Source organism: Ciona intestinalis, unplaced genomic scaffold, assembly GCF_000224145.3.
Source record: "Ciona intestinalis unplaced genomic scaffold, KH HT000125.1, whole genome shotgun sequence".
In the NCBI taxonomy this organism is placed as follows: Eukaryota; Metazoa; Chordata; class Ascidiacea; order Phlebobranchia; family Cionidae; genus Ciona; species Ciona intestinalis.
The window spans coordinates 1-12093 of record NW_004190447.1 but is presented as its reverse complement, the minus strand read 5'-3'; the positions used below and the strand labels follow the sequence as shown (position 1 = coordinate 12093).

Genomic DNA, 12093 nt, shown 5'->3' with positions numbered 1-12093 from the left:
ATTACAGAATAATCAGCTATTCTAGTTTTCTAGGATATCCTAGAATACTTTATTTCGAATCTAGAATTCTGTATCTAGAATTTTGAATCTTTTTTACTTAGATTAAAATATCAATTTTACGCCTTGAACTCACACCCTATATAGAAGGCTTTGTTAAAAAGTAATACTAATCTTACATTGACAATTCTTTTTGGTAGCTATATCTCACACCAACTTACCCAGATGAACATAGTTCTCCACAGTTTGCAAAGTAGCCATATAAGCTCGTAACTTGCACAATAGTTCACTCGGTTTCGCAATTTCACTTGTTTCCTTGTTAAATGTCATGGAAACTAAATGTCTGAAATTATACATAAGCATTATAAAACGCAAATTTGTCATTTAACAGTTGCATACATTTTTTAGTATCACGTTTTTAAATTTGTATAAATATACAGAGATTTAAACATAAATTTAACGAATTAAATATTTTTTTAATCACTTGTGTTTTTGGATGGTTGCGAATCCCGTGAAAACGAGTTGGCAGATCATAGTCTGCATATGGAGTCTACAGGTCAAGAATCGGGACTTGTTCAGAAAAAATAAAGGATTTCACTATCGCGAGCAAGTCACTCGAACGTATAAGGGTATTGGGGTAATGGCCAAACCTGGCCTAAATCCCAAGTCCTAAAGGACCTCACCCATACAGAATAAAATAAAAACAATTTGTAAAAACTTATTCTAAATTTTTCAAAAACAACAAATTTGACATTTTGTTTAACAATGTTATCATATATACATCAACACATACTTAGCAAAACGACTTTCTAAATGAGCCGTCAAATACTCCTTGGGGGCAAATGTATGTTCCCATACAACAAAGTTAGCTCTGTAGTTAATTGCGCTGCAAACTTCTGCAAGTGCCATGTGGTATTTGTCCATTCTGTGCAAAAAAAAAACAATTAAATAAAACAACTGTATTCTTATTCTGCTGGACTTAATGTTGTCAGGTATTTTTAGTCAGTTACTACTATAGTGCTTTTGCAGTTTGAAAACTGATCTGTATATATAGTAGGGTGGGGGAAGATGGGACACCTTTTAATTCTATTTTCTCGTCATATATGGCAGTAAACGAAGAACAGTCAAAGAATAATAAAAACGTATTCTCACGACTCCCATGGACCGTTGCTTATTGTTTAAAACACGATCAGGATATTTGGATATTCGGTGCTAAAAGTGTCCCATCTTCCCCCACCCTACTATATATATAAAACGAATTCTGTGTAAATAAAAAACTTCTATCGCTTATAATATACAAACTTGGAAATTTGGCAAAATATAAATCAGAAACCGTTGATCAGTCAAATAGTTTTCATAGGCAAACTGAATAAGTGTTGTGACGCAAAAGCAAAAAACTTTGTCAGTGCAACTGCTTTAAGATTGTTATTGTTATACTATTACAGCTGTCAAAATGAGAAATTGTACAGCATAAAAATTATTACTTTAAATTGCATGTTTAAAGTTTGTAAACACAAAATCTGCTAAAAAGTAAACACACTGAAAAGATTGATTGTTAAAATGGAATCAACATTTACCAAAAACATTTAATCACTAAATTTATTTTTATCGACACAAATCCATCTTATAAAATGCATAATACAATGTTGCCGAACATATACAAAAAAACGCACATTATAAAACACATATTATAACATTGCCATATTACTGCACAATTTTAAATAATTTTGCTACACAATTTTTACCTTGTAACATATAATCTGTCCTTTCTTTTACTTTCCAGTCCAGGTTTAGTCGTTTCTTGTACATTACCCTTGGTATGTTTCTTTCCTTTACCTTTCTTTACCAACCCTTGTTTCATCATCACAGCTGCGTTTTTCGGCAGTAACTGAAAATTATTTTGTGGGTCAGATATTGGATTCCTAATGTTAAGTTTACGAAAAATTTTTAAACAAGTTTACACTAAAACGATTACTCATTCCAATTGTTTAATGCAATTTTTTATATATGTATAGTAGAGTGGGGGAAGATGGGACACTGTTAGCACATAATATCCAAATACCCTGATCGTGTTTTACACAATTAACAACAGTCTGTGGGATTCGTGAGAATTCTGTTTTATAATTTTTTTAAATGTCTTTATTTACTACCAAATGGGACGAGATAATAGAATAAATAGGTGTCCCATCTACCCCCACCCCACTACATATATCTACTTTAATAAATATATATAATAGTTATACTTTATACTAACTTCTAACATAAACCTAAAAGGTGAGTTGCAAAAGTGACAGATTTAAACCAAATAAAATTTTCAAATAGATTTACATTTTCCGCCAACTGGCTTTGCTCTGATGCGATGTTAAAGAGAAGATTCCTCGCTTCTTTCGCAATCTCTTCCAAGAACTGATTGACGCAGTTAAGAGCTCGGTCCCGGACATGGGAGCGCTCCTCCGGACAGAAGTCTCCGACAGCGGTGACGAAGTGTCCGCAGATGAGAGGGAAAATGATGGAGTAGCGAGACTGGGCAGGAAGCTCGATGCAGCGTTTGAATGCAGTCGCGTAAAAGTTTTGGTAGAAACTGTAGGAAAGTAAATATTAATAATGTTAAGTTATTCTTAGGTAAAAAATCATGTTTGTATTTTGTACATAGTGTTTGGTTGTTACTTTAACTGTAATATTAACAAATTTTATTGCAGTAAATTGTTTAGATTGATGAAAAATAGAGCACAAATAAAATACTTTATGAGATGATATTAAGACACATGACAAATGTGATAGACATTTTGAAAATTGATCTAAATTCATTAAACCAACAAACCCAGACTTTACATAAATCTCTTAAAAAATCTATTTAAACTTTTATTATCATGATCAGTAGAATGAAAACCAACATAACAAAAAAAAAATAAAACATCTATATAACCAAAATAACAAAAAAACTTTAACTTTAAAAGCAAAAAACAATTACCAGAAATTGGAAAGGTCCGACGTTTCATGTAACACCTCATCTATCTCATCCACTACTTTACAATGGAAAGATATCGTGTTCATTAATCTAGCGAGAACAACATTGTCCTTTAAACTTAACGCAGCTTTGTTTACACTTGTGTAGGCCTGCGTGGAAAATATTTTCATAATTAACTACAGTTTCATAGAAAAATAGTAACCTTATAAACTAAAAATAATTTTTAATTGTCTTTTTAGTTCTTGTAAACTTTTTTTTAATTCAGAAGTTTTTATATTAATGTTTTTTATCACGAAAAAAGAGTAACTTTTAAGTAATAAAAACCCTTGTTTGTGAATGACTTTTTGTATAATTTGGTACATTTTATTTAATAAAAAAATTGTGTTTTCACTAGGGCTGTGGAAAAGTTAACGGTTAACCGGTTAACCGAACCTATTCGGTTAACCGCTAACGAAAAGTTCAAGTCGTTAACCGAACTATGACGTCATAGGGCATAAACGTATATCAATATCTGTCATATTTACACGAAAGGCGCGTGTTCGTGTTCGTTGATTGTTGTTTTGCAATAAGACAGAGTGCGCAGGGACGCTGTTGCTTTGATCGTGCCCTACAACGGCGATTACGTCGTCAATCTTGATTGTTAATACCGCAGGCTAACTAGTTTTGCAACATTATATTGGTGTAATACACAACTTAAATGTTTTCCTCAGCCAAGCAGCGTGTTTATTACGAAAAAGGCAGGCATTCACACGTGGATTCATTGCATCATAATAGCGATTGTTTGACCTGGCGATTGATTACGACATAATAGCAATTCACACGTTAATAACTGCGTCATAATTGCAATTCACACGTTGATTATTTAGACGGCAGGTGTTTTAAAACAGGTTTGAATATGAATAAGAAAGCATTACTTTAACGTTAAGAACGTTTGCCCGTGTATTGCAAGCATAGTCCATACGTTCGTCGTAAAGTTGCCTTTAAATTCGCGAAAAAAAAGCGATAAACAAGACGCTTTTATTAGGATTACACTTGTATCGGTTAACCGGTTAACCGGTTAAAACTGAACGGTTAACGGTTAAACAAAAATAGGGAAAATCCACAGCCCTAGTTTTCACTAAAAAGAAGTTTTCCTCAAATTATAAAACTTTAGACTATTTAAAACCTGTATTAAATATTTATATATATATATAGAAAAAAATTAATGAAATGTATTTCGTACTTAAGTTTTTAAATAAAGTTGTACCTGTAGTCGGAACCAGTCAAGACGCATGGCACGAAAATCAAACAACTCCTTCTGTTCAACTTGCTTTATGCTCAGTGATGTCATAGTGTTCACTATTGATGTCATAATTACGGATTCATCTTCAGGACACACCTGTCAATCACGATTGATGCAACTTGAGTTGGTATAATTTAAAAAAACTGTTGTTCAAATACCCATTTCATTATTTAAACACATTTTTTATTAAGGATCTGGGACTTGGGCCAGATTTGGCCCATAGCCCCAAAATTATAAATTATATAGGCTTAATTTTGAATTTTTATAAATAGCTCTTTACGCTAAAATGTTTCTCTTTTGTGAAAATTGCTTAAATTACCGATAAGTTTTGAACAGCTTCATTCAGAATAACGGAGTCGTATCCATACATGTACTGCACGTAATATCGCTGCACCACTTCATCATATCGACGGACAAGATGGCGAATTTCTTCCATGTAGAATAACAGTTCACCAAGGTGCCTAGAAATGTAAATTTAATGATATATAGTAGGGTGGAGAAGATGGGACACCTTTTAATCTATTTCCTTGTCCCATTTGGTAGTAAACAAAAACACTCAATAAATTATAAACAGTATCCCCACGACTCCTATGGAGCGTTGTTTATTATTTAAAACATGATCAAGATATTTGGATATTATGTGCTAAAGATTTCCAGCTTCCCCCACCCTACTATATCATATATTGTGAAGGCAAGCATACTTTAAAGCAAGTTAAATCTGAATGATTTACTTTAACACATTGTGTTTATGCTGTGAAATAGGACACCCATTGTTATTACACCGTTTGTCTACTTCCGTCGCAAAATATGAATGAAAAGGACATAAGATTGAAATAAGTAAAAATTTATGAAAGTCTACCCAGTGCAAACACAGTCATAAACACATAGAAAATAAATTAATGATGCAAGCAAATATTTGATGAACAGACTGAAAGCACAAAACTGTGTAAACAGTTCTCAGTATCCCTTACCCATACCATCAGTGTAAGAACATTAAGTTCACTACAAAGAGTTATATATATATCAAAACATTAGAGAAAGCAATATTAAGGGTTCTTATCCTTTCTGTTCGTGTGAAAATAGGGTGCACATTACAAAATAATTAGAATATCCTAGAATGTACTTTAAAAGTTGACATTTGATGACGTCATTAAACAGAATTCGGAATCCCGTAATTAGATTGGAATATAAAAGAATTTGAAATTCTGTATTGTGCATCCCTAGTGAAAGGTAACAAATTGCGCAATAATGGGCTAGTATACCCAGTGCATTATTTACATGTGGTTTTGTTTTATTATAATCTACTCGATTTATGGAAACTAACTAAAATTAAAGCTTGAAAAATACACCCCTAATGACAGTGAAGTTATTACTAAATAAGAAACGGTATATTATAAAACCATGATACTTTATACAAAGTAGATATCTATATATATTTTTATATATATTTTTATAATAAACCATAATTTGCAAATAGTAAAATTCTCAGATCTATAAGCTTAACACACATGACATGACCATGTTATGTCCGAACTTTGTCTCGCTTTATCGCGTAAACATTATTGCGCTTGTTGCGAGGTCACAGACACAACTTTTTAGAATACAGGGGAGGCAGGGCTAGTTAGACATGCATTCTTTAATACACTGTTTCTTATTTAGCCTTCCCAGGTTTGGCGCCAATACACATAACACACACTAAGCAACAAAATGATCACCTGTCAACAAAGTCTTCTGCGTTCACTTTCTTGATGAAGTTACTTGAGTTTCTGGCTAACCACATCACCTCATCACGAGCATATGATAACGCCATGAACACAAATAAGGTTTTTGGTCCAAGCAAACCAGGTTGGTCCTGTGGTATGCGGATTTTGTTTTATGTTGAATTTAAAAATAATTTGCATTATATACATATGTATAGTATTGGTATACAGAATTTGCCCAATTAAGATTTTATACCAATTAATCAGTTTCAGTTAAAACTTTTTTTATTTGTAATAATTCAACATAAAATATTTGTATTTATAATACTTTGTTGGCATTGTGTAACTAAAACCACACTAATGTTTATATTAATCTTAAACATTCGTTCATGGTATACGACTCCACACATTACGAAGAACAGTAAACGTACAATAGTATATATTATCCTATTGTTGAGGTCACAATTCGAATCTATTGTTCTGAATCTACAGGAAGGGAATATATCATACGGTGTGTGAGACGGTCTGTTAGCTTACTCACCGTTAAAACTGCAACAAATTCCTTCATGGATGAGCGAAGATACTTTCGTTTATCTTTGTGGATCTTACCAGCCTGCTGTGCTGCCATATCTCGACATTCCTTCACTTCTGATATCTTCTTGTTGTAACTGAAAATGTAAGCAAAGTATATACTTCAAATCCTTAAGTTTCACATTCAAATTTTATGTGTAGAAGGTTATAAAATATGCTGGAAAATAACACTCACGCTTTAAGTGCAACATTTAAGGGCTTTAAAGGGTGGGTAAACTTAATATGTTAATTCAATTAAATGTGCAAAGTTTTACTTATTGAAAATTATCGGTAGACTGTAGAAGGTTATAAAATACGCTGGATTATAAATAAAATAACACTCAAGCTTTATAAGTGCAACATTTGAGACGCTTGAGGGAGGGCTAAACTTATTATGTTGATTTCAATAAAACTTTTTTCAAAAGTAAATATCTTATGTGCAAAGTTTTACTTATTGAAAATTATGAGTAGAGGGTTATAAAATATGCTCATTGTAAATAACATTCAAACTGTATAAGTGCAATACTTGAGTGTGGGATAGGCACACTTTAAGGCCTGAAGGGATGTAGAAAACAATTAACACAACATAGTAGGCAACTCATAAGATAATAAGATATGGTGCTTTTTTGCAGTCTACCAATATATACATGTATTTAGTACAGTGGTGACGGCATGTTACCTCCACTTACCCTTTAATTGATGAGAAAACTTCCTCAGCACTTCTGTGCAACATGATCACTTCATCTCGGAATAAAGTCAAACAGAAGTTGGACTGTAGTACTGGTCTCCATAAACCTGATAGGAGTTTCACAACATAATGTTATTTCAGGGGGCAATTTTACTAACTAAAAAAATTAGATATGCTATAACTGTTATATTGGTGGGTACCCAACCAACTCTGGCCCAAATCTCAAATTTTATGGCGACATAGAAGTACTACTTTACCCCTATGGAATAAAAAAAACACAATTTTACTTAATAAACAAAGCACGATACACTAATAACTGTTATATTTGTGTAATTGACAAACTCTGGCCTAAATTCCAAATTTTATGGCAGCATATTTTCCCTATAGAATAAAATACCATGCAATTTTACCAACTAAAAAAGCACGATACACTGTTAACTATAATATTGGTGTAATGGGCAACATTTGCCCTAAAAAAATCATGGAAAGCATAGGTGTATTACTTTAACCCTATAGAATAAAAAAATACAGCAAACATAAAATACTAAACACACTCACTCACATGCAAAACGCAATACATAATACTAAACAGGGTCACAGAGGGTTTCATGTAAAAAATGACTAAATAAAAATTATATATAGATAATGTTAGGTTGTTACCTGCTGTGGCTTCCTGGCTTGACACCATGGATGTGTGGCACAACAAGTATCCGAAATAAATCCAACGTTCAAGTGACTCAACGCTTATATATTCACATTGCATCTGTGGGGGTAATGGAGTTGAAGTTTACTGTTTAATACATATGTATGCCTAGTTTCAGCCTTAATTTTGAACAATAAAAAGGTATATATATTGTAAAAGTATAATAATAATAACTTTATTTGTCTCTTCGTTGATGGTGGGTAAAATTTTGAAATATTTTAAGCGAAAAGACAGATTATAGCGACAAAACAACGGTTGATAAAACACCCTTACAGTTAAAACATATTTACATTTAATTGGAAGAAAATGAGCGTGGTCATTACACTTTGCAGACAAACAAGCCAACCAAATATTATCAAGTTAAACTTCTGATAAAACAAAAGTGTGCGTAAAGACACGACTTGTACACAGTAAGAGTGTTTATCCTTTTATTATTTAATTCAGTGATTGTTTAGGAGTTTAAAAAAAACTTTTAAAAAAACAAACTCAGCAACTGTTTAATTAAAAACTTAACAAAACTGTTTGAATTTGTTCTTATTTTTGTATTTTTATTGTTACAATTTAACTTTATGTCAAAATGTTTGCATTTGATTAAAAATATATATCTATAACGCTTTAAACCAAATACCTTATCAGTAACAGCAGGGTTAAGCATCTGTGCTGGTGTAGCAATTACACTGAACAAGGATGATGATCTCCATACATCTGCACCACTGTTTCTTTGTGGATAAATTTGAAGAAGTGACATTACTGCATTCTGAATGGACTGCAAATACAAGTAAAGAAATAAATAAGTATATATTGTAAATTCAGGTATAACATACATATATATATATATTATATTTTGAAATGTTATATCACATTACCCATTTAAATATAACAAAAAATATAAAATCTTAAATGAACAAAACATGAATTAGTTTGATCACGTAAAAAATTCTAAGCAAACAAATACAAACAATAAAGTGAATAACTTACTCTACTGTGAGCTCCAAAATCTTCCACCAACTTTTTGAGTGGATTTTCAAAATCCACGATCATTTGACCAAGACGTGCATAATCCTTCTCCCTTGGATGGGAGGTTTGTTTAAATATACCATGATATTACCATGTTTTCAATATATACACAACAAGTTTCGATTTAGTTGTATAACAAAGTTTCATTTTAACTATTGATGTGATGCACTATACATACTTCGTCCGCTTAAAATTTTGAATTGTTTAAAAATTCTTTAATTTTGGTGATTTGTAAATATAAATATCGGAAAAACTGAAACGTCTTAACCAATCAAGAAATCTAACCCCCACTCCTCAAAAAATAATTTGTATTCTTAGTTTTTTGCCTTGATGATATGAAAACATTAGAAGTCCTCTCTCATGTAAAAACTTCCCATAACTTACATTTTCCCATGAATCATATCATGAGCATGATCATAAAGTCCGATGATTGCTTTGCGGTCGTCGATGCGCGAAACAAGTATCATCAGTGAAGCGTAACGAACGATCAGTTCAAGAAAATGTGACGTCAAGTCATAATTGACAGTCTAAAAAAATTGACAACAAGGATTTAGAAATATTTTATGCGAAAAAAACAAACAAGATATAGCAATAACCCAACAGTTGTTAAAACATACACAGATTTAAAAACATATTTACATTTAATTGAAAAAATGAACATGGTTGCTGCACTTAGCAGACAAATGAGTCATTTATGTTTAATTATTTTAAGCTAAACTTCTAAGAGAAACAAAAGTGTTTGTGGAAGCATGTCTACTCATTTTCTGCATCTTATATAAATTTGGATGTACATAAAATTTTGCTTTTTCTTACCAAATCTAAGTATATAGAAAGACTGTCGAATGTAGCAAGGAGCTCATAGAAGTGATCCTGTAATGAAAACAATGATAACATTTTTGAAATATTCAAATTATAAACAAATTTATCACCTTGAATTCCAATACATCAACAAACGTGTGGTAGTATAATGAAAGTCCTTTAAGAATTTCATTCTTCGCATTATTTACACCAGCAAGTTGATTCTAGAAATGATATGATGGTATTAATACAAACAATTGAACGTAACTTACTTTAACCCGCGTGGCCAGAAACTTTGCCAGTAGAGTCTTGCCCCAAGGAAATATATGCCCGCAATGGTAGCAGCGACGAGCCTTCAACCTGAGCCTTCATGGGTTACAGGCACACGGTGCCGGATAACTTTTCCACGGATAATTATAAAATAAAAATAGGCAAAATGTCTTATACGCACCAGTCATACAAAAATATACAATAACGGTATAAAGAAAAACGCCGCGCTATAACAATAGAAAACATATAAAATGTAACGCTCCAATTCACACATACTGCTCCAATATCAACATTGTTGCCGTCGGTTACCTGGTTATTCCGCGTGTCCACTTGTGGAAACTTTCGAACAATAAACTTAATCCCAGATTCCAATGCCTTGTCCGTTAAATATGTTGGCTTTGATCTGCTGTCACTGCATGCCTGAAGTAACCACAAATTTAAGGTCAAAATTTTCCTTCATATTTTTATAAAACACATGGCAAAATTAGTTGAATATTGTTTTGCAACTTTAAGAGAGTATATAGCAGCTCAACGCTAGTTTACGGGTGTTTGAGGGGTTGGCATACACCATAACAACTGCACTTACTTTCTTAATGTTGTATATCCTTGTCAGCATGCCAACAGCACGGTTATTCAATATAATCAGCTTTTCAGCTAACTTCTGCTGTCCTGGTACCACCCTCGCCATTATGCTACGCGACGCTGAACGCATTATGATTTTCGGGGTTGATTTCGGAGCAAAGCAATGTTTGTTTTTGAAAGAAGGCGACGATTTCGTCGTACTTAACTCAACAGCGCTACACCGCGAATCTTTTCACGCCCAGGTAACATGTTCCGCTTGAACGATAACCGCTCTGCTTGGCCGCACAATAGCGTAGGCAGTTTATGAGCAAAGTTTAGGTTATTATTAGGGAGCAAATTTGGTCAGATTCTCTGTCTACTTTACGCGATTGATGTGATGCGTGTGGCATATTTTTGTTATTGAATGTATATTATATCTGTAAAAGAAGACATTCGGGAAAATCTTAGGTTTTATCTCCCCACTTTACAGTTTCGTATTTGCAATATTTTTCTGTTTTAGACTTTTATAATGGCCGGGGTTGGGCGATAGAGATTCAGTGGTAATAATATTACTGTTTGGGGTGTTAATTACATATGTTTGCCCCTTTTAATAAATGTTACCTTTTAGCATTTATATTATATTAATTAGTATTTAATAAAAGAGTAAACACATTACACTGACACAAATAGGAAATAGCTGTCAAAATAATTTAAATATTTGTTTTTATGTTTTACACTTACAGATATTGACATTTAATGATATATTGTGCAAAACAGCAATGTGAAACTCCTTACAAGCTGCAGAATGCCAGTTGACAATCGTGATATTGACATTTCTTCTGTCATACGAACACCACGACAAGCTAAAAAACGTAAACGAGATCACAAAGATACAGAGAAGTTTCTGTCGCATGGTTCAGAGGAGGAAATTTCAAAAGTTTGCGCCGGTAAGACGTGTTTTGAAGTACTATATACCAGTGTTTCTCAACCTTTTTAGCCTGCGGTAAACTTGAAACAAGTTTTGCGGACCAGTGGACTTTCAACCCAAAATGTAATTATAGCAAAAGTATGCAACTGAAAAGAAAAGTAGGCCATGAACTGTATGTTAGGTCACAGTGCTGCAAATTACAGAACTGGGAAAGCTCTAAATCAGTTTAAAAGTTGATGTTTTATTTTTTTAATCAATGAACAGTAAACTTTAAAATCTTGCTTTTTGTAATTGAATTATAAAATTGTAATATAATTGGTGGAGCGGCGGTTGAAATCCACCGTTATAGTGCTCTATACTATTATTAACACCACTATATAAGAGGTGTCTGGTTTGTAAAGTATAACAGATGCACACTTGAATGTATGAATGAATGAATGAATGAATGTAACTTACTTTATCCTCGCGTGGCCGGAAAACGACAGTCGTTATCACACGGGTTTTAACACCTCGTGCCAGCTTACGAGTTAACATGTATGTTACTTTGTGGGTGATTATTTTTTGGGGAATTTTTTTTATTTTTTTATGTATGGCTGATAATTTGGACAACC

At 32.7% G+C, this 12093-nt stretch overlaps 1 protein-coding gene across 2 annotated transcripts in view; it reads right to left on the bottom strand.

Moving 5' to 3' along the window:
• Window positions 1-10816, bottom strand: part of LOC100185133 (nck-associated protein 1) — a 17520-nt gene extending 6704 nt beyond the window's left edge. For both annotated transcript variants that reach the window (XM_018816024.2, XM_002124922.4), the window contains exons 1-18: window positions 10580-10816; window positions 10303-10413; window positions 9855-9947; window positions 9739-9795; window positions 9310-9452; window positions 8887-8977; window positions 8537-8674; window positions 7866-7968; window positions 7207-7312; window positions 6489-6615; window positions 5963-6099; window positions 4567-4708; window positions 4212-4343; window positions 2969-3114; window positions 2326-2578; window positions 1743-1885; window positions 791-922; window positions 219-340 (exon numbers count right to left, since the gene is read on the bottom strand). In XM_018816024.2, the coding sequence (XP_018671569.1) occupies window positions 219-340; window positions 791-922; window positions 1743-1885; window positions 2326-2578; window positions 2969-3114; window positions 4212-4343; window positions 4567-4708; window positions 5963-6099; window positions 6489-6615; window positions 7207-7312; window positions 7866-7968; window positions 8537-8674; window positions 8887-8977; window positions 9310-9452; window positions 9739-9795; window positions 9855-9947; window positions 10303-10413; window positions 10580-10705 (2302 nt within the window). In that variant the 5' untranslated portion in view covers window positions 10706-10816. The remainder of the gene's footprint in view (window positions 1-218; window positions 341-790; window positions 923-1742; window positions 1886-2325; window positions 2579-2968; window positions 3115-4211; window positions 4344-4566; window positions 4709-5962; window positions 6100-6488; window positions 6616-7206; window positions 7313-7865; window positions 7969-8536; window positions 8675-8886; window positions 8978-9309; window positions 9453-9738; window positions 9796-9854; window positions 9948-10302; window positions 10414-10579) is intronic.
• Between the last annotated feature and the right edge of the window lie 1277 nt (window positions 10817-12093).